Here is a 22,829-nt window from a genome sequence, read left to right as displayed (position 1 = left end):
CCAAGTCACTGTGAAACATCATGCCAGTTGGGTAACATGTGGACGGGATTTTAAGCCTGTAAGTATATTTGTTATTCTACTCAATTTCATGACATTTACTAATTTAATAAACACACCTTTTTTTTTTTTCTAGCCACGTAATCAAAAACAAGGTACTTAATCGCTTCAAGCCTGTTTTTTTCATGTGTAAGATGAGGCTGATAATAGGATTAGGGTTGCTGAGGAGAAAAAATGTGCAAATATTCACAAAGCATTAGTGCCGTTCTTGGGACCTGGTATGTACTGAATCTACTTTACATATTTAGTTTTTATTCAAATCAGTGATAACAAAGTTGAACAAGGACTGAACAAGGCAGATACAGGACAGGTGCCTGTGTTACACCACTCATAACCACCCTCCTAGGTTTATATCCAAGGGGCCCTGGTGATGCAGTGGTTAAGTGCTCAGCTGCTAACAGAAAGGTTGGTGGTTCGAACAACATCAGCTGCTCTGCAGGAGAAAGATGTGGCAGTCTGCTTCTATAAAGATTAAACCTTGGAAACCCTATGGGACAGTTCTACTCTGTCCTGTAGGGTAGCTATGAATCAGGGTTGACTGGGCAGCAATGGGTGGTGTGGTGATAGGTTTATATCCATTAATAATGATCACTTGATGATCTCATGTAGCTTGTTTCCATTTACCTTGTCCACAAAGACATAATTAGAGAACTTTTTAAATGCCTGCCTCAAGTACACAGTCTCCGGTATTTCCTTGATTTACTTATTACCTAAGACTACTTAACCTTCAGGAAAAAAAAAATTAATTTTCCTGATTTGTTCTCAGTGATCCCATCCAAACAACTTTTGGCCAAGACACTTTGAGTACTACTCTTTATTTCTTTTCAAAATCCCAAAACACATTAAAAAAAAAATGAGTAATATTATCTCCTAGTAAGACCATATTAAGTGATTTACTGATACTGGTTAAGATCTACTATATACAGGTAGAAACCTTCAAAATTGTACAAAGAACAATTCAGAATATTGATAGTTTTATAGACAAAACAACTAGAAAATTGTTTAAACATACACAACATATAATTATGAAAAAAAAAATGTAGAACACAGATGGTTCTACCAGATAGATTCCAGGTTATTAAAAGTCTGCTATGGAAACCTTAAGTTGAAAAATGTGTTCAATGGTATTACATGGTTTAAAAAAAATAGGTATAATGTAAAAATTAATTTTTGTGTTTTATTCTCACTGAAAATGGGAGAGAAACAAAGACAACTTTTTACTCCAAATCTATACATTTTGAAAAATAATTTATGTCTAACACAAAGAAAAAAAAGTGAGAATGTTTACAGTTCCGTAAACTATGTCTTCCATGAAATGCAAACTGCATCAGTTTTAAAAGTTAAAAATTGTGCAATCAGAAATAGACTGTTCCCTTTAAGATACAACTGTACCTTCATTGGCTTCATACCTGAGCACCAAAGCTGCAGTTCTAAATGCCGTCTTGGAAAGCTATCCTGAAAGTGAGCAAGAAATCAAAACTAGCTTGTTATCATCTGGAGAATCAGGCACCGGGAAGGAGATTATCTCCTCAAAATGCAACACCAACAATAGAGAAGGTTCAATTAATTGAGCAGCTGGCAGATCTCCTTGTGAACACAACAAAGGAAATCCACATAAGACGATCCTCCATAAAGTCCTTTGTCTTCTACCAGAAACTGTCGGAAAACCATTTCGGGCTGCTCTCGCTGCTTTGCTATCGTGAGCTAGGAAAAAAGCAACAAGAAGATTTATCTGTTTATAAAAGTTTTCTCAGTGTGGTTCAATTTTGTGTGCTTCAACTGACCAAATATTATAGAATGTCCACTAGGTGTGAGGCTGTGGAGGGTGATGTGGAAGCGCCAGCTTTCCAGGGCACACAGAGACGCGGATCCCAGAACTGCAAACCCAACGTGTACCAGTATAAGTGGCAAAAATGCAACAAGCAAAGTGCTATGGGAAAGGCTTTACCATGGTAGTGACTATCACTTAGCAACAATGATAGTGACTAAGCCTTAAAGGATTTCCTGAAAGACTAGGTGGGGTGTGGGGTCAGAGGATATTCCCTACTGGAATACCATGTACAAAAATACATATATGGCTGGCATGTAAATTAACACAAGCTTCTAAAGGGCAGTGGGAAATGAAGGACAAACTATCAGGATAATAAATTTGGGCTTCTGTAGAAACTGTGATTCAGTGAAGGTGCAGAAGAATGAAATGAGACAGTTTAATGAGCAGCAGCATTAGTGAGATTAGGGAAATCAGACAGGAAGCTGTAGGAATCCTCCAGGTGGGAGATGATCAGGATCTGAATTAGGGCAGTCAAGGTGGTTGACAACCCCAGACATGTCAACACTCTCCCTTCTCAACCCTGGCTTCCCTATTACCAGCTTTCCTGTTTTGTTCCATGGGCCTGTTCAATCATTGGCTGAAGGGTGAACCTCAGGAGTGACTGCATTACTGAGCTGAAAGGGTGTCTGATGGCCATACTCTCAGGGTTTCTCCAGTCTCTGTCAGGCCAGCAAGTCTGGTCTTTTAATTTTTATTGTGCTTTAAGTGAAAGTTAATGAATCAAGTCAGTCTCTCACACAAAAATTTATATACACCTTGCTATATACTTTTTTTTGCTCTCCTAATGAGACAGCAAACTCCTTCCTTCCACCCTCTATTTTCATGTCCGTTCAGCCAGCTTCTGACCCCCTCAGCCTTCTCATGTCCCCTCTAGACAAGAGCTGCCCACATAGTCTCATGTGTCTACGTTATCCAAGAAGCTCACTCCTCACCAGTATCAATTTCTATCCTATAGTCCAGTCCAATCCCTGTCTGAAGAGTTGGCTTTGAGAATGGTTCCTGTCTTAGGCTAACAGAAGGTCGGGGGACCATACCCTCTGGGGTCCTTCTAGTATCAGTCAGACCATTAAGTCTGGTCTTTTGACAAGAATTTGAGGTCTGCATCCCACTGCTCTCCTGCTCCCGCAGGGGTTCTCCGTTGTGTTCCTGTCAGGGCACTCCTCAGTTGTAGCCAGGCACCATCTAGTTCTTCTGGTCTTAGGCCAATGTAGTCTCTGGTTTATGTGGCCCTTTATGTCTCTTGGGCTCATAATTACCTTGTGTCTTTGGTGTTCTTCATTCTCCTTTGCTCCAGGTGGGTCGAGACCAATTGATGCATCTTAGGTGGCCGCTTACTAGCATTTAAGACCCCAGATGCAACTCTCCAAAGTGGGATGCAGAATGTTTTCTTGATAGATTATGCCAATTGACTTAGATGTCCCCTGAAACCATGTCCCTAACTCCCCTACCCTACTATGCTGGCCTTCTAATCGCTCAGTTTATTTAGGAAACTGCTTTTGGTTTAGTCCAGTTGTGCTGACCTCTCCTGTATTGTGTGTTGTTTTTCCCTTCACCTAAAATAGTTCTTGTCTACTATCTTATTAGTGAATACCCATCTCACTCCCTCCCTCCCCACTCTCTTAACCATTGAAAAATATTTTCTTCTCTGTTTAAACTATTTCTCGAATTCTTATAATAGTGGTCTCATACAATATTTGTCCCTCTGCAACTGACTAATTTTACTCAGCACAATGCCTTCTGGGTTCCTCCATGTCATGAAATGTTTCAAGATTCATCATTGTCCTTTATCGATGCATAGTATTCCATTGTGTGAATATAATATAATTTATTTATTCATTCATCAGTTAATGGGCACCTTGGTTGCTTCCATCTTTTTGCTATTGTAAACAGTGCTGCAATGAACATGAGTGTGCATATATCTATTTGTGTAAAGGCTCTTATTTCTCTAGGATATATTCCAAGGAGTGGGATTGCTGGATCATATGGTAGTTCTATTTCTAGCTTTTTAAGGAAGCTCCAAATCGGTTTCCAAAGTGGTTGTACCATTTTACATTCTCACCAGCAGTGTATAAGTGTTCCAATCTCTCCATAGCCTCTCCAACATTCATTATTTTGTGTTTTTTTTATTAATGCCAGCCTTGTTGGAGTAAGATGGAATCTCATTGCAGTTTTGATTTGCATTTCTCTGATGGCTGATGATCGTGAGCATTTCTTCATGTATCTGTTAGCTACCTGAATGTCTTCTTTAGTGAAGTGCCTGTTCATATCCTTTGCCTATTTTTTAATTGGGTTATTTGTTTTTTGTTGTTGAGTTTTTGCAGTATCATGTAGATTTTAGAGATAAGACGCTGATCAGAAATGTCATAGCTAAAAACTTTTCCCAGTCTGTAGGTAGTCTTTTTACTCTTTTGGTGAAGTCTTTGGATGAGCATAGGTGTTTGATTTTTAGGAGCTCCCAGTTATCTGATTTCTCTTTGTCATTTTTAGTAATGTTTTGTATTCTGTTTATGCCTTGTATTCTTTAGGGTTTTCTGTGTATAAGATCATGTCATCTGCAAAGAGAGATGCTTTTACTTCTTCCTTACCAATCTGGATGCCCTTTATTTCTTTATTTAGCTTAATAGCTCTGGCTAGGACCTCTGGCACAATGTTGAATAAAAGTGGTGATAAAGGGCATCCTTGCCTGGTTCTCGTTCTCAAGGGGAATGCTTTCAGACTCTCTCCATTTAGGATGATGTTGCCTGTTGGCTTTGTGTAAATGCCTTTTATTATCTTGAGGAATTTTCCTTCTATTCCTATTTTGCTAAGAGTTTTTATCATGAATGGGTGTTGGTCTTTGTCAAATGCCTTTTCTGCACCAATTGATAAGATCATGTGTTTCTTGTCTTCTGTTTTATTTATATGATGGATTACATTGTTTTTCTAATGTTGAACCATCCCTGCATACCTGGTACAAATCCCACTTGGTCATGCTGAATTATTTTTTTTTTGATATGTTGTTGAATTCTACTGGCTGGAATTTTGTTGAAGATTTTGCAACTATGTTCACGAGGGATATAGGTCTGTAAATTTTTTTTGTGGTGTCTTTACCCAGTTTTGCTGGTTTCATAGAGCGATTTTGGGAGTATTCCATCCTCTTCCACGCTCTGAAATACCTTTAGTAGTAGCGGTGTTAACTCTTCTCTGAAAGTTTGATAGAACTCTACAGTGAAGCTATCTGGGCTGTGGCTTTTTTTTTGTTGGGAATTTTTTGATTACCTTTTCAGTCTCTTCTTTTATTATGGGTTTATTTAGTTGTTCTACCTCTGTGTTAGTTTAGGTAGGTAGTGTGTTTCTAGAAATTCATCCATTTCTTCTAGGTTTTCAAATTTGTTAAGAGTACAGTTTTTCATAGAAATCTGATATGATTCTTTTAATTTCAGTTGGGTCTGTTGTAATATTGCCCATCTCATTTCTTATTTGGGTTATTTGCTTCCTCTCCTGTTTTTCTTTTGTCAGTTTGGCCAGTGGTTTATCAATTTTATTAATTTTTTCAAAGAACCAGATTTTGGTCTTGTTAACTCTTTCAATTGTTTTTCTGTTCTCTATTTTCCAGATCTTTTTATAACCAAAGCTGACAAGACCTTGATAAAGCATTATTGGAGCACGTGTGTGAACAGGAAGCAGAGTAGAAAAAGCTTTTGCTTAAGTTTTTCTCTGCGTATGGGACCAGTTGTAGGGATGCAGTTACTGCAGCCAGGGACAAAGGTGTACATTCCAAATTCCAGTGGTTTTTATTTGTGTTTCATGGGACCCCAAGATTTCATGACTTGTCTCCAGGGCACTCAGAGAGTATCCAGTGGAGAACGTGTGCAGTTTGGGCCCTCACCAGCCCTGCCCTAAAACTGAGCTGAAGTACGTGCTGTGTGATGTAAAAACACTTCTGGGACGGTTCTCTCATATGTCTGCTAGAGATTAATTATAAAGCTCTATTTAAAGTTGATGTTTGCAGGAATGAGTTACTTTCAAGGTTAAGAACGTTGATTTAGATTGTCATCACATTTGCCTTTCGGGGTGAAAATTGGCCCCACGATACCCTGGTTCTTGTACAGTCCTGCCTCCCGGTGAGTGTCCTATACCTCAGCAGTAAGTAGCATTGCATAGAAGAAGGCTAAGGGAGAGGGAGAGACTGATGATAACTCTAGATAATCAAAGCAAACATAAGAAAGCATTTGTCTTCTAGGGAGAGTGGGATGGGAGAGAAACTGAGTCTCTAGACTCAAGGGGTTGTCAAATAAAGAAATAAACCATCATCGGTGCATTCCAAATTCCAGAAGACCCTAATATTGAGCTCAGGAAGGAAAAGAGATGCGTAGCTGGGACTTAGCAACAGGGTATAATTTTCTTGGGTTTCAGATATTTTAAAGTCTTTTACTCAAACTCCAAAAAGGTTAGAAGAGCTTAGTAGGGCTAGAATAACAAAATTTTTCAGAGATCATAAGTCAAATGTAAAAATTCAGTGCTATGAATGTTCTGATTAGGTCCTGAAGGAAAAGTTATTTCAAAACCTATTGTTAATATATTGCTCTTAAACCACTAAGAGAATCTTCATGATTACTAAGTTAATATTTTACTAAAATAACCTGTGGTGATATCTGTTTGTTTGTGTATGTCTATGGCTGATAATTAGATAGTATACTTAGAGGATAGTAGGAGCTTTTGTATCAAGATCACTTCATAAATACAGGACATGCATTTAAAAAATCTTTAATGAAATAATAATTAAAATTAAAAGAAAAACGCTTTGAAAAAAGGGGGAAAAAATCTCATTCTTACCTTCATTGAATATGGCCTCTTCTGTTGGATAATATTCATTATCATTTTGAGTTTCTGAGAGTATGGGCTTCCCACCTCAGGCAGTAAAGTCTAGATTTAAGAAAATCTAAGTTTCAGTTCCAGTACAATTTATTCTATCATTTAGATAGAAGCAGTAATGTGAGACTGTTAGAATGTTAAAGTTTAAAAACATCCCTCTAAGATCATATACTTCATTATTGGTTTAGTTCATTTACCTGAAAGCCAAAAATGTGGAAAAATGCACTAAAGATTAATCATTCTTATTGGCATAGATTTCTATCAATGAACCAATTATCTCTGTCTTTCAAAAATAAAAATCCTTCTCTGGAATCTGATAGAGGCACATCACCGAGAAGACACAATGGGTGTCTGCTTTATGTAAGGGATGTCTCTGGGCCATTCCCCATGAAGGTTTAATCCCTTTTCAAGATGGATATTTCAAGGCTACACTGTGAGAGAAAAGAATGTACTTCATTCCCTCACTGAATCAGCTGCAGAACCCTGAGGAGGCATGATCACGTTTCTAAAATGCCATGCAAGAACCACTGTTGCACATTAAAACAAATCATCATATGCTGATTTCTCAAGGGGGGATGAAGCCTCTTAGATCTCCCCAAAATCTGTTTAATGGTCTGCAAAGATACCAATCCATCTGGACACAGCCTCGGGGATGTGAAGGATCTGGACTTAGATTTCTTCCATTAAGACAAAGTTAGATGATACAGCTAACTTCTCAGCACAAAGATGCCAAGAGATAACCTACCATCTGTGAATTTGCCACAGAAAAGGTGAGTTAGAATGTTTTACCAGAAAGCTGCAACTCTCAGGAAAAGATTATACCTATATTTTACATAGGAGTTGTAAGAAAAGCAGGAAATTCATCATTAACACTCACACACCACCCACCACCCACCCCTCACCCCCCACTGTATTCTTTGGCATTAAGGTAGATCTTTTTATTCAACAAATATATAAATATACTTCATGTATATGTTTGAAAGGCGCCCTGGTGGTGCAAATGGTTAAGTGATCAGCTGCTAACTGAAAGGTTGGCTGTTTGAACAGACTCAGCAGCTTCACTGGAGAAAAGACCTGCCGATCTGCTCCTTTAAATATTAAAACCAAAAAAAAAAAACCCAACAAAAAACAAACCCAAAGCCATTGCCATCAAGTCAATTCCAACTCATAGTGACCCTAAAATTAAATAAATATTACAGCCTAGGAAACCCTAGGGTCAGTTCTGCTATGTCACATTGGGTTGCTATGAGTCAAAATCGGCAGCACACAACAACAACATATGTTTCCAAGTGCCAACTGCCTCTAGAAAGAAAGCTGTTGATTTCTTTCTTTTATGTTTTGAAGAAGGTTGAGAAGAGATGCTGATATATCACAAACCTACCAATCTGCTGCTTTGTGGTAGATGCTCAATTCAGCAAATATGCATTTAGCATTTCTACGTCAATACACATACTCCTTTGGTGATGTTAACTGGGTGATGCAAACGGCTAAGCACTTGGCTGCTAACTGAAAGGTCAGTGGTTGAGTCCGCCCAGAGCTGACTTTGACAAAAGGCCTGGCAATCTACTTCTGAAAAATCACCCACTGAGAACCCTATGGAGCACAGTTCTACTCTGACACACACGGGGTCTTCACAAGTTGGAATCGATGGCAACTGGTAGAGTATATCAATACGTTGTGATGTAAGAGGAAGCTTTCTAAATTTTATAAAAACCTTCAGAGTCATAATTCTTTAATTAATTTTATTGTTTTTTTAAAAATTGCATTTCTAATCATTTCTAAATTTCAACTGCATGCAGACATCTTACCATAGTCTCTTAATCTTAAAACTAGGAGCCCCTGGGTGACATGAACAGTGAAGTGCTCAACTACTGGCCGAAAGGTTGATGGCTCGAACCCACCCAGACAAGCTTGGTGATCTCCTTCCAAAGGGTCACAGCCCTGAAAACCGTATGGGGCAGTTCTACTCTGCACATGTGGGGTCACCACGAGTCAGAATCGGCTCAACAGCAATTAACAACAACAACCTTAAAACTAGTCTCTTAATGGAATATAGACACCTTTACAATTTTTAAATTCCTTTAAAAATATACTGTTGACATTCATAATGGATATGCAGCTCTCTAAACTGACCACCTACCCTTGTAACCTTAAATTTTAATCCGGCCCCTTCCTCCAAGATGCCATGTATCTCCAAATTGCCGTACCTTCGTACCAGATACTGGGGGCTTGAGCTAGTCTTATGCCATCTTGACATAAGTGAAGTTTCAGGGCACGCACTGAGTCTGTTGAGCTCTATGGGTGAACTCATAAGGAATTCACCATCGCACAGAGTAACACTAGAACCATCACAGCAATGATGCTCATGCAACAAAGGTCTGCATATACGGTTTGCAATAAGTGCTGACTCTCAAACAAATTAAAATTACTAGTTTTTTTCTCTGAAACTTTAAAAATAAAATCAATTGTATTCATCTCCACATTCAAGCCCACAGTATCTTCTCATGATTGTAACAGAGCAGGGTATACTCTGTTCTTGTGAGATTATTTTGTAACTCATTAATCTGATTTCGTCTGTAGCAGAACACCCATGAATGACTTCTGCCCATTCTTTTGAGTGTGCAGGTCACCACTAGGAATGAGCTCAGAGGATATGCCCACGGAGACACACCTGCATTCAGTTCCTGCCTCTGCCAGTTACTACCTGAATGAACTTGTCTCCAAGCCTCAACTGATTCATCTGTAAAGTGTTGATAACAATATCCATGTCATTGATTTGTTTTGAGAATTAAATGAAGTGGTAGATTTAAAGTGCTTAGAGCACAGTGACTAGCACATAGTACATGATCTAGAAATTTCCATTACAGTCATATATTTTGGTTCTTTGATAATTTATACAAATACCTTTAAACTAGCTTTTTATTCATCAAAACATGAAATAACTTCATTCTTATACAAAATTATATGCTTTATGTTTTTTTCTTCTTTGTAAAATATATGGTGGCATGTTAACAAAAAATATTTAAGGATTTATATTTTGTATGTTACCACAAAACAATGAAACAAAAAAAGGATACTTGCCATATCTGTGTTGACATGTGCAAAAGACGGCACATTAAATATTCCTTGGATCACTTCTGGTGGGCTACTTACTCCCAACCATAAGAACATATTTAGACCATTAGCCAGGAGGAATATTCCTTCTTCTGAAAGACGGGACTCAGAGCAACGAACAGCAGCAGGTAAAGTTGTACTCTTGACATCTAATGTGTGCTGTGTAGGCAAAGACAAGGGAGTTAGAAACTCCTCCGTACCTCCCTTCCTTCCTTCATTTCTACTTCCTTTTTTCCTTCTTTCTTTCTATTTCATTAATGAGTGCCTACTACATGCCAGACATTGTTCTAGTCATTAGACAATACTGCCTGCCTTGTGCAGCTAACGTTTTTTGGAGGGAGGGAGAGACAATAGGTAGAATAAGTAAAACATATAGAATTTTGGATGGTGTTAAGCTCTAGGAAGAAAAGTGAAGCAGGGAAGTGGGGTAACAGCATGTCAGTGGTGGTGGTGGGGATGGGTATTACAATTTAAATACAGTAGTTAAGGAAGGCTTTGTTAAGAGGGTAATATTTGAGTAAAGACCCAAGGAGATAAGAGAAGGTGCCATGGTGATGTCCGGGGTATGAGCATTCCAGGGGGAGAGAATAGCCAGTGCAAAAACCCTGAGGCAAGAGCCTGTCTGAGGTGTTTGAAGATCAGTAAGGAAGCCAGTATGGCTGGAGTGAAGTGAGAAAGGGGAGAGTAACAGGGATGGTGCTGGAAAGAAGGAGGGGAGGGGAGTACAGGTAATACTGGGTCAGGTGGAAAGAACTTTGGCTTTTACTGTGATGGGAAATACTGGAGTGTTCTGAGCAGGGGAGCGACATGAGCTGGCAAGAATTTTAACAAGATTTTAAAAGATGACTCTAATTTTTGTATTGAAAACAGATAGAGGGAGAGGCAAAGTTGACAGTAAGGAGGCTTGTTAGGAGGTTATTGCAATAGTCCTGGGAGTTACGATTACACTTGAATCTGGGTGATGACAGAAGAGAAGGTGAGAAGTGTGCAGACCCTTAGAAAGGAGAGCCACCATATTTGCTGACAGTGGAAGTAAGGTGTATGAGAGAAAGAAAGAAGGATGACTGTGAGATTTCTAACCTGAAGAATTGGCAGGGGGTGTGGTAATGAATGACATGGAGAAGACTGTGGGAGAAGCAGGCTCAGGGAGTAAGGTCAGGGGCTTGGGTTAACACATCCGTTTCACATCCAAGGAGACATGTTCAGTAGGTGACAGGGACAAGTACATCTAGAGTTCAGGGCAGGCTGGAGATATGAATTTGGGAATCATTCATATGTAAATGGAATTTAAAGCCATGAGAACAGATGAGGCTTCCAAGGCAATGGGTGTAGATAGCAAAGAGCGACTATGCAGGGAGTGAGCCCTGGGGCACCCCAACAGGGAGACAGGGTAAACTAACCAAGGTAGCAGAGGAAGGAATGGCCAGTGAAGTAGGAGGGAAACTAGAAGTCAAGTGAAAAAGGTGTTTCAAGAAGGAGTGACAGACTGTGTCAAATGTTGTTGACAGGTCAGAAAAGAGGACTGAGAACTGCCCACGGGACTTAGAAACATGTTGGTCACTAGTGACCTGGGCAAGAGAGCTTTAGTGGAGTGGTCATGTTCTTGACCTTAAGAGCTCCAGGCTCCCTGGCTTACAGATTTTTGATAATCAATTCTAAATGCAAAACTATCATTTGTAATAATTCACATCTAATGTTCATATTGTTTGAAAGAACTAACAGATTTTTGTTTCTAACCTAAATTAGCAGTGAATGCACTGTTAGCAAGAGTCTGAATACGAATTTGCATAGAGAAGTGAGCCATAAGTTGATCGGGGTTCCAACTTTACTGAATTATTTAGATGATTGCTTTTCTTTCCTAATTTCAAAATTGGCAGTCTTCAGCTGAGTAGATAGATTGAAAAGTCAGTGCAATCTACTCAATTAAGACTACCGATTTTGGAATAAGGAAAGAAAGGCAATCATCTAAACAGTTCTGTAAAGTCGGAACCCCTCAAATTCCTCCCCCCACGATACTGCGCACACCGATGCCCACATACAACTGATTCGAAAGAGTTTCTGTGCTAAATCCCACACCACATGCTTGGAAGGCGCTTCATGACTTCAAATCTCTTCCTAAGAACAAGATGTTTCAGGTACAACATGTAGAAAAGCACAGATTATGATTCCTTTCCAAACTCTTCCAGAAAATGCACCACGGCAGCATGCTTACAATTGGCAGAAGTTGTGGGTAGAAGAAAAGCTGAGAGTCAGCCACATCCATGGTCATGACCAGCTGTCTCTGAAATGTCCGCTCATCTGTTGAGATCTCCGGTCTGCTGAGCAGCACACAGCTTTTTAACAAACAATTCATGTACACTGGCAATACTTTCATGGAATCTGGTAGAATAAGCTGAAAAAGAAATTCACTGGTTTTGCATGCTTATTTTGGACTTTACTGAGAAAAGAAACCCTAAGCTTTATCTGTAAGATAAATGTATTATTTGTTTTTGAGGCTGTTGTGCAGATTAAATGGTAACCTATATAAGGCATGTGCAGCACAGTTAACTGGCACATAAAAAAAACCCCAAAATCCAAACCCACTACTGTCAAGTCAATTACCCCTCATAGCGACCCTACAGGCCAGAGTAGAACTGCCCCATAAGGTTTCCAAGGAGCGACTGGTAGATTCAAACTCCCTTTTGGATAGCAGCTGATCTCTTAACCACTGTACCACCAGGGCTCCACATAGTAGTTGTTTAAAGAATTGCTGTTGTTTTTAGTTGCAGTAGAGTTGAGTTGTTTTTATTTTCTGTAGTGTTATAGAAGCCTGGCTCAGTGGTGAACAGCTCAACAGTAAGGCCAGATTGCCTGGAACCGAACCCCAGCTCTGCCTCTTACGAGGTGTGTGATCTTGGGCAAATAACCTCTCTTTTCCTCAGGTTTCTCATCTGAAAATGGGGGGAAAAAAAGTAGCAAATCTATTTCATGATTTTAGGGTTGATGTTGTTGTTAGGTGGATTCTTACTCATAACGACCCTATGTACAACAGAACAAAACGCTGCTCGGTCCTTCGCCATTCTCACAGTCATTGTTATGCTTGAGCCCATTGTTGCAGCCACTGTGTCAATCCACCTGGTTGAGGGTCTTCCTCTTTTTCTCTGACTGTCTACCTTACCAAGAATGATGTCCTTCTCCAGGGATTGATCCCTCCTGATAACCATGGAGTTATTAAGAGGATTAAATGATTATTAATTTGTAAAGCAAATTATCGATAACATTGCTTAGAATGGAAATTCCCTAACACTTATTTGTGCTCATGAGGAACCTCTATGAAGAGGCAGATGTTGGAAGAGAACATGGGGATACTGCATGGTTTAAAGTCAAGAAAGGTGTGTGTCAGGGTTGTATCCTTTCACTGTACTTATTCAATCTGTATGATAAGCAAATAATCCAAGAAGCTGCACTATATGAAGAACATGGCATCAGGATTGGAGGAAGACTCATTAATGACCTGCATTATGCAAATGACACAACCTTGCTTGCTGAAAGTGAAGAGGACTTGAAGCACTTATTAATGAAGATCAAAGACCACAGCCTTCAGTATGAATACACCTCAACATAAAGAAAACAGAAATCCTCACAACTGAACTAATAACCAACATAATGATAAATGGAAAAAATTCTGAATTTATAAAGGATTTCATTTTACTTGGATCCACAATCAGTACTCACGGAAGCAGCAGCGAAGAAATCAAAAGATGCACCGCATTGGGCAAATCTGCTGCAAAAGATCTCAGATCTCCTTAAAGTGTTAAAAAGCAAAGATCTCACTTTAAGGACTAAGGCGTGCCTGATCCAAGCCATGCTGTTTTCAATAGCCTCATATGCATGTGAAAGCAGTACAATGAACAAGGAAGACTGAAGAAGAATTGACACCTTTGAATTATGGTTTTGGTGAGAAATATTGAATATACCATGAACTGCCAAAAGAACAAACATATCTGTCTTGGAAGAAGTACAACCAGAATGTTCCTTGGATGCGAAGATGGCGAGACTCTTGTCTCACATACTGTGGACATGTTATCAGGAGGGACCCGTCCCTGGAGAAGGACATCATGCTTAAGTAAACAAGATGGTCAGCAAAAAAGAGGAAGACTCTAATGAGATGGACCGACACAGTGGCTTCAACAATGGGCTCAAGCATAACAATGATTGTGAGCATGACACAGGACTGGGCAATGTTTTGTTCTGTTGTACACAGGGTTGCTATGAGTCAGAACTGACTCAACGACGGCACTTAACAACAACAATTAGTAAAGCACTTACAACAGTGCCTAGCACATAGCAAGCACCCTAGATGTGTTTATTAAATAAAATAAATGATTTCCTAAGCTGATTTACAACTTCCACCTCTTGAGTTTGAGAATAGTATTTCCAGCTTTCCACAAGTATCTCTTACTTTATGTACCTTAAACTCACAATGTTAGTCAAAATTCATCAAACACTTATTGAATGTCACTGTGTGACAAGTTCTGTGCAAAGGGTCAGGAAATAAGGAATGAGGCATAATCCCTGCCTCAAGATGCTTGGAGCCCATAGGAAAGGGCAGACATAGAAATAGATAAAACATAATAAGGAGACTGTATATAGGTACAAACTAAAACAGTAAATGCTCTGTGAATTTAAGTGTACCATTACTGAATGTGCACAATCAAACTCCTACAATTCCACAAACTTGTTCCTTCTCTCATGTTTCCTATTTTAGATTCTAGAACTTTCAGATAAACCTCAATTTTACTTTTTTCTTTCCCTTCAATTAGTAAACAAATCCTTTTAATTCTATTTTTAAAATCTATCTGTACCCTCCTCTCTATTCTCATTTTGCCTCATGTAACTTCACTCTTCTTCAGTCTTCCTCATTCATTGTCCAGTTTTCACACGCATATGAGGCGACTGAAAACATCATGGCTTGGGTCAGGCACACCTTAGTCCTCAGTGTGACATCTTTGCTTTTTAACACTTTAAAGAGGTGTCCTGCAGCAGATCTGCTCAATGCTATTCGTCATTTATTTCTTGACTGCTGCTTCCATAGCGTTGACTGTGGAGCCAAGTAAAATGAAATCCTTTATAATTTCAATATTTTATCCATTTATCATAATGTTCTTTATTGGTCCAGTTGTAAGGATTTTTGTTTTCTTTATGTTGAGGTGTCACCCATATTGAAGGCTGTGTGGTTTTTGATCTTCATCAGTAAGTGCTTCAAGTCCTCTTCACTTTCAGCAAGCAAGGTTGTATCATCTGCACATCACAGGTTATTAATGAGTCTTCCTCCAATTATAGTGGTGGCAAAGAATATTAAATATACCATGGGCTGCCAGAAAAATGAACAAATCTGTCTTGGAAGAAATACATTCAGAATGTTCATTAGAAGCGAAGATAGCAAGACTTCATCTCACATACTTTGGACATCTAATCAGGAGGGACCAGTCCCTGGAGAAGGACATCATGCTTGGTAAGGTAGAGGGTCAGCAAAAAAGAGGAAGACCCTCAATGAGATGGCCTGACACAGTGGCTGCAACAGTGGGATCAAACACAGCAACAATTGTGAGGATGGTGCAGGACTGGGTAGTGTTTCCTTCTGTTGTAGACAGGATCACTATGAGTTGGAAATGACTTGATGGCACCTAACAACAATAACAACAACCTCACTCTATCTACCTCAAAGTGCATATCATAATTAGATGCTACAAATAACAGTTACAATGCAGCAATTCCAGAAACACAACTTTATGGGTTAAAAGGATTACAGCTAATGCCCTGAGTTGTTTAACCCTCTCCCAACTCAATTTCATAAAAATGACTAATAATCAAGATTGACAGACCTGAGTTTCACTCCTTCCATCTGGCAGCAGGACAATGAACAAGGAAATATCCCAAAGAAAAGGCATACATAGGAGATAGTGATTATTTCCAAACCGACAGCTAAAATACATGGCCTAAAAGTTCATGATTTCTTTTTAGCTTTATATCTTAATGAAGAACAGAAATTCATCAGAATCCATACTGAAAGAAAATTTCCCTCAGTGCTCTTTTAGAACTTATTCCTCAATTGAAATATCTTTACATCATAGATTTCTTCTCATGATCTATGAAGTAAGGAATGTATAAGACAAAACTATACATCTGGCTCAGGCTAACATACTTGAGAACGATTCTACTTCGCAGGGTCCCCCCCCTTTTTTTCTCTCCTAATTTTTTTTTTTTAATGGAGTCCTGGTGGCACAGTGGTTAAGAACTTGCTTGGTAACCAACAGGTTGGCAGTTCAAATTCACCAGCCGCTCCTTGGTAACCCTTCGGGGCAGTCCTACTGTGTCCTATAGGGTTGTTATGACTCAATTGCAATGGGGTTACTTCTGATGTCTGTTCAAAGAACCAAAGACAGTTTAAATGTATGTTTCCTCATATGAGAAGAACACTCTGTTATTACAATTTTTCTCTAGCATAAAATATTTTCATTAGCCAACATTTGGTATTGGGTTACTTTCTCTACCAATGCAAATTATGACGAAAAGATGAAAGCATCAGATCATGGTCATATTCCAGAGCCACATGGCCTCAATACTAGTTACCAGTTAGGTATCTTACCTATTATTATGGGTTAACAATGTTCTTTTAAAAGAAAACTAGTTGCCATTGAATCTATTCCGGCTTATGGTGAGCCCATGTGTGTCAGGGTAGAACTGTGCTCCATAGGGTTTTTAATGGCTGATTTTTCAGAAGTAGATCACCGTGCTTTTCTTCTGAGGGGCCTCTGGGTGGGCTGGAACCTTTAACCTTGGGTCAGCAGCTGAATGCATTAACCATTGTATCACCTATACAGAAGCACGCTCATACAGTTTTCTGATATATCTCACAACTTCACTGGTTGTTTCTGATTAATCAGGTCATATTAGAAATCTGTTGTCCTAAATGCCACAAAGGGGCATAGCTTGGCCCTTAAATGTGATTAAAGCAGGTTCGATTATAGGGGTAGTGGGAAGAAAACAGAGGAGGTCATTTAGAAGAGGCGGTAACACTGACAATGAAGAAGAAAGGAATGGAAGAGTGAGAGAAAACAGTCTTATTCAATGTTTTGAAGGTAGGGAACAAAGTGGGGCAACAGATCACCATTAATAAAACTTTCTCCCCACCTCCCTGGTCCTCTTTATAAATACCTAAATTATTCTTGAGGAGAAAGGGTGTGGGTGGGAAGAGAGTAGAAATTCATAAAAGTCTAGTTTGATTTTGAAGAATTCTTCTTTGGATTTTGAAGTGATAGTAGTTGTAATGAATTTTAAAAAAGACACAACAACTCTGACTTCATAGTTAAGGTCAGTTGACTCGCCATTTGAAGTCAATGTCCTCTCATATGATGCGATATATTTAAGCTCAAAACAGTGAGCTATTAGAGAGATTTAACAAAAAGAATCTACCTTGCATTTACAAGCTTAAAATTTTGTTTTAACGTTGTTTCTAGTTTTGTGTACCAACCCCCAAAAAACACCCAGTACCTGTTATACAACCCTCAGAGTGAGTACGTCCTTACATTTTGTGCCCTAAACACCTCTCTTCCCTCAATGTCATCCTGACCCTGGATATTCAGTAAGGGCAGTTCTACTGAGGTCCACAGTCACATAATCCATGTATGCAGCTCCCTAATGGTCTTAATTGGACCAAGGGAACTGTGGATTCTATAGTCAAATAGTGGGATTCCTTTAGGAATTTCTCCATGATATTTTTTGCAAGTGCACGGTGGAGGGCGCCACATACGAAGTTACAGTCCCTGGAGGGAACCTGAAGACCAGCTATTCTATATTTTCAATTAAGGGTATATTTTAATATCTTATTCCTAATAGTTTCTTAATCTCTACAATTTGCATTATGAATAATCTTAAGATGTCTTAAGTTATATCATTTTTTAAAGCATAGTTATCACTGATTGAAAAGGGTATTTTTTAAAGGGCTTTAAATCCTGCACATGAAATTTGCTAATGGAGAAAAGAAAAATCTATAAGAATGAGAATAATTTCCAAAAACTTTTCTCAGAGAAAATATGGCATCATAATGATATTACTCCAGAAATAATAGAATTGAGTAAACAGATGATCTAGTAGTAGAGACAAAGATTTTCACTTTTAAACCAGAAGGAAATGATACGATTTATTTATTTTTTTGTCCTTAATAGGCAACAGATTTGTTTTTAACTTGAGGTCTTTGATCCAATCTGTTTAACATTAGCAAATAAATTTCCAGAGAGGACATTAACTGTACCTGCTCTCCTTCAACTAATCCTTGTGAAGTGTGAGAAACTCCAGAGACAGAATAACATTTCCAGAGCTCCAAGACAAATAGTAAAACTGGGGTTTAAAGTGCTCACAATTGAACATCCAGGCTAGATTCCAGGTGAACCTGGTGGGCTCTGTGTAAATTAAACAATACCTTGTGAAACGGTACTGATGTTTGAGGTTAGTAAAGTGGCAAATCAGAATAAGAGGACTGAACGTGTGTAGGTTCAAGAGTTGCTTTTGTGATTAGCAACACAGGAGAGGAAAACGGAATAGCCAGTCTCATCACTTGGACAGCAGGGAAAGGAATTCTTCTGCAAGAGTCCAAGCTAATAAATGTGTCTGCTTTATTTTCCTTCTTAATCCAGAGTATGAATTTGGCCCCCAAATTTATTTACATTATTTTTGCTGCTGAAAGCTGCCTTTTTAGTGGGGTTTCAGATGTCCTTTCAGCACCCACTGCTGACAATGAATGAGCCAGAAAGTCTTCCCATCTGTTGCTAACTGTCCTCTTTTTTAACCAAAATTCTATACTCAGATATTCAACCCACAGCTATAAAAAATGGCATTGCACTTTGATTGGTATAGGGAAGAATGTGAACAAGAGAACAGATGGAAAAATCAATGTGGACATGTGGTTTTACTTTTTCTTTTATAAGAGGGAGAGGCTAAACGAGGTTTATTTAAAAGATCTTCTAAATTTTCAAATTACTAGATGACTGCCCAGAGATAATTCTTTCAAAAACTCTTCATATACATTAATAACCTTCAAGTACAAAGAATTCCAATATTTCTATGTATAAATTATATCTGTTTGTAAAACATAAAGACTGTCATTACTGCCATCAGCTCAGGTCAACTTTGATTGTTTGTATGCCTACAAAGTTTCTAAGCACGCACATTTCACGACCCAATGTCCATTTCCGTAAGCAAAAGAGAATCCCATTTATATTACGACACTTCTTACATATAACATTCTTTTGTTTATATATAATGTAGTGACTGTGAACACAATATACACACATTTTTTCGTTCGTGCATTTTGTAAAATCAAGTTTTTTCACGTTGGCTATAAAAATACCATTGCACAAACAGGTTACATTCTCAACCTTCTTGGTTTGTACGGTTTACTATACAGCTTCCATCTAAGTGCCTGGAACTTGAGGTCTTTGATCCAAGCCCTCAGCAGTATACGCTGAAGGGCTAAATAGCTGCTTATATCCCTTTAGCATCTTAGTACAACAGGTAGCTCACCTGGCTCGCTGCAGATGGGCTTGCACAATTCTTTCGGTAACATGCTAACATATGGGCAGTCTGATTAACCAGAATTTCCCGGATGACCTTCAAGGGCTGGTGCAGAACTGCTTTAAAAGCTGTGTGCACAGAACAATGAAAAGGACAACAAAGTCTTAGCTCAGAAATTAAAGCCTTCAAATAATTAAATTAAAAAAAAAAAAAAAAAGAACAAGTTGCTATGCACTTCAGACCACCCGGCAAGGAATAACAGCATTCTAAAACGTTAAAATCGTTTGTTAATGGTCTCTCTTAACTAATTATGATGATCGTAATGGAGAACAATGGCCCACTGATAACAAAAGATAGGTCCAGATTTTTCTTCAGAATATTAGAAACAGAACTCTACATATAGAGAAAAGAAAGGCTATTTTGCCATCTTCCGATGTCCTGAATTCCCACAGGGTGAACTGCTGCTTCCTCTAAACCTTGATGTAGAATCTCAGGAGGAAGGCTAAGGAAAATTTAGCCTTAGGCTTCATCCCATTTTATCCTTATCACGGTACGGACAAGGGAGTTCACGCTAACATTTAGGGACAGTTTCCTTCCACTATCCCCATGTGCCAGAGAGTACACTCAAATGCCATAATAAGAGTCTAAGCATCACCTCCCTAAATTTTAAGTCAGATCCCCCTTTAGGGAAGAAACTTTAAAGAAAAATGTATAGTGTGGGCCTGAGCTATCCTATTACTAGAGTTAGAGAAGCTAACTATTTTCCTTCACAATTTGCATTGGTAAGTTCTGAACTTATCTACCAAAAGGCTGTGCCATCTTTTAGCAGTGCTTTTCCTATACTGACTTGATTAACCAACAAGTCTTGACTCAATTACAAGGTACACTGACCAGACAATGAGTATAGGGTTACCTGACTTGGCAAAGAAGTTGATCAGAGCATCTGTCTCACAGCTCTTATAGAGATCAGCTAGCTGGGAGCTGCAGTTTAAACCAAGATTGTGAATCCGAAGTCTTCTCTGGCCACTGATGGTTGTGTAAAGCACAGCACACTGCAAAGGCAACGTTGAGGTCACATGTTCTGGTTAACACGCTCTTGATCTTATTTGCATTTACAGAACAATGCCTACAGTTCAGTACAGTGTGTACAGCTAAAAGACATCTAAATTTGTCCACAGATTTTTTTTCTATTATTGCTGAAGATCGAATGACAGCAAACATGGGAAGAATAATGACCAGTCCCCAAAGTGGGTTTCCCTGTAGTATTTCACTGGTTTAAATTACTGAGCCATCCACATCTAAATATCTGTTTGCATTTCTACAAGCGGTGTGCACTTCACATATCTCTGATTTTATTACCAGGGATCTAGGACCAGAAATGGTAACTTCATGTTCACACAGCCTTACTGAAGGCTCACTTCCCTTAAAAACATACAATTATCCTTGAGGATGGACTCAGGTCTTAAGCTGATGAGATATACATTTCAAGACTGCAAAGATGTAACCACTTCCCCAAATATCTGTGATTAAAAAAATTAACATTGATAGAGCTCTCCCTCAATTTAATGCCAACTTTTATCTTTTAAGGGCAATGCTAGTGTCTGAAAACTATGATCATCAGATATAATTTGTCTGGTTTTTATTCAGAGTCTCCGTAGCTTCTAGTTAATTTTGTATGTTATAAAATCAAATCCTATTTCTGTGCACGTAACATGGGGTCCGACATATCTTAGGAGCCGACAGATGAGTGAACGGTCGGCTGAAGTCTGGAAGAATCCAGCACTGCCGGGAATCACTGTGCTGATGCCCATGATGCTAACCACAAGTTTACGGGGCTTTTGTGCAATGACAAATAATTGTTACTTCACAAAAGTATCAGAGTGTGGAGAAATCACACCATCAGTGCTCTCATCTACGGACTTTTGCCTTTGGAGAAATAGAATGGAGTCTTTTATGATGAGACGAACACATATGATGGTATTTTAGCCTCCCCACTGATCGCTGTCTGCCATAAACTAAAAAGCAAAACACAGGAATACGTTTTAAATCACCTGGATCAAGGCCCCACTGTCTTCCCCGAGTTTGTCGTCATGCTTGAACTCTACGGTTACTGCCTTGTCACAGTCGATGGCTGCCATTTCTACGTCAGTGGTGTTGTTCATAAAAACGCCGCCAAAGAAATCAGTGGCTCTGAAACCTACGGATGATGAAAACGAGAAATTTTGCTTCTCCTTATTTTATGATTTTCTTTGTTGGCTTTTTATTGATTTGAAGAGGAAACAATCAGGTTTAATGATGACAATCGGGTATAAATGATAATTACCTGTGCTGGTTCGAACTCTCATAATAGCATCAAATCCTATTTTCTTTTCAATATCATTTCTAAGGTCGTTCAAAAATTGTTGGCTATCCAAGGGCATCTAAAAAAAAAATAAAGCATGATCAGTGTCCACCAGATGGCAGTAAAGGTACTTAAAATAACTATTTGTTAATCGTGATTTAAGGAGCCCTGGTGGCGCACTGGTTACGTGCTCGGCTGCTAAAGGTCAGTGGTTCGGACTCACCAGCCGCTCTGTGGGCGAAAGAGGTGGCAGTCTGCTTCCATAAGGAATTACAGCATTGGGAACTGTATGGGGCGGTTCTACCGTGTCCTACAGCGTCGTCGGGAGTCAGAATCGACTCAGTGGCACTGCGTGGCGGAATCCTGATTTAGCACACTTACGTTCGTATCTTATATTTCTGGGCTTAAAGAAGATACAGGCTCTTCAGCCAGTGATTCTGAACTTTTCAAATTAAATCCACATGCATTATTTCCTTCCGTTTTCACAACACTTGGACAGAAAGATCAGTCATTAACTTTATTTTGCAAATGGGAAAATTGAGACAGAGTAAATGATTAAGGTTTAGGGTTTGAAGCAAGAATAGTATCCAATGAATAACATCTATTGAATGAAGCTGGGGAAAAGCTCTGGAGCTGAGGTTGTCCTCCTTCCATCTGACCACATTCAGAGCCTGGTGAAGCTAAGTCGGGGGACAGTTCGTGCACAGAGTCAGTAGAACCCCTTCCCCAGCCTTGTTAATTACTCTACTATCCCTGTATCTCTGAATGGTGTTCACTATTCACAACTAGCAACATTTACGCAATATGCACACGTACAATGCTGAGCTGAGTGCTCACTAAAGAGAACAGAGTGGGCACCGTCTTCTAAAGCCTCCCATCTGACCTGGCCAATGAAGCTCTTTAAGAAATTATCACTGTTCCTGTACCAATAAACATGAAGATGGCCCAGGACTGTGCCACGTTTCCTTCTGTTATACATCAGACAGCCATGAATTGGAGCTGACTCAATGGCAACTAACAGGAACAATGACAACAACAACTGTTTGAAAGGTGAGAGAGAAGCAGACACGCATACGCTAC

At 39.1% G+C, this 22,829-nt stretch overlaps 1 protein-coding gene across 3 annotated transcripts in view; it reads right to left on the bottom strand.

Moving 5' to 3' along the window:
• Window positions 1-146: 146 nt before the first annotated feature.
• Window positions 147-22,829, bottom strand: part of SEC24D (SEC24 homolog D, COPII coat complex component) — a 110,821-nt gene continuing 88,138 nt past the window's right edge. For 2 of the 3 annotated variants that reach the window (XM_049885427.1, XM_049885426.1), the window contains exons 16-23: window positions 21,732-21,828; window positions 21,460-21,605; window positions 20,322-20,460; window positions 19,418-19,536; window positions 12,069-12,248; window positions 9,824-10,015; window positions 6,704-6,793; window positions 147-1,761 (exon numbers count right to left, since the gene is read on the bottom strand). In XM_049885427.1, coding sequence (XP_049741384.1) covers window positions 1,621-1,761; window positions 6,704-6,793; window positions 9,824-10,015; window positions 12,069-12,248; window positions 19,418-19,536; window positions 20,322-20,460; window positions 21,460-21,605; window positions 21,732-21,828 — 1,104 coding nt within the window. In that variant the 3' untranslated portion in view covers window positions 147-1,620. The remainder of the gene's footprint in view (window positions 1,762-6,703; window positions 6,794-9,823; window positions 10,016-12,068; window positions 12,249-19,417; window positions 19,537-20,321; window positions 20,461-21,459; window positions 21,606-21,731; window positions 21,829-22,829) is intronic. The other variant, XM_049885428.1, reaches the window with a different exon arrangement.

This window comes from Elephas maximus, chromosome 5 (assembly GCF_024166365.1).
Source record: "Elephas maximus indicus isolate mEleMax1 chromosome 5, mEleMax1 primary haplotype, whole genome shotgun sequence".
In the NCBI taxonomy this organism is placed as follows: Eukaryota; Metazoa; Chordata; class Mammalia; order Proboscidea; family Elephantidae; genus Elephas; species Elephas maximus.
The sequence above is the reverse complement of the archived record's forward strand: the minus strand, read 5'-3'. Positions and strand labels throughout refer to the sequence as shown.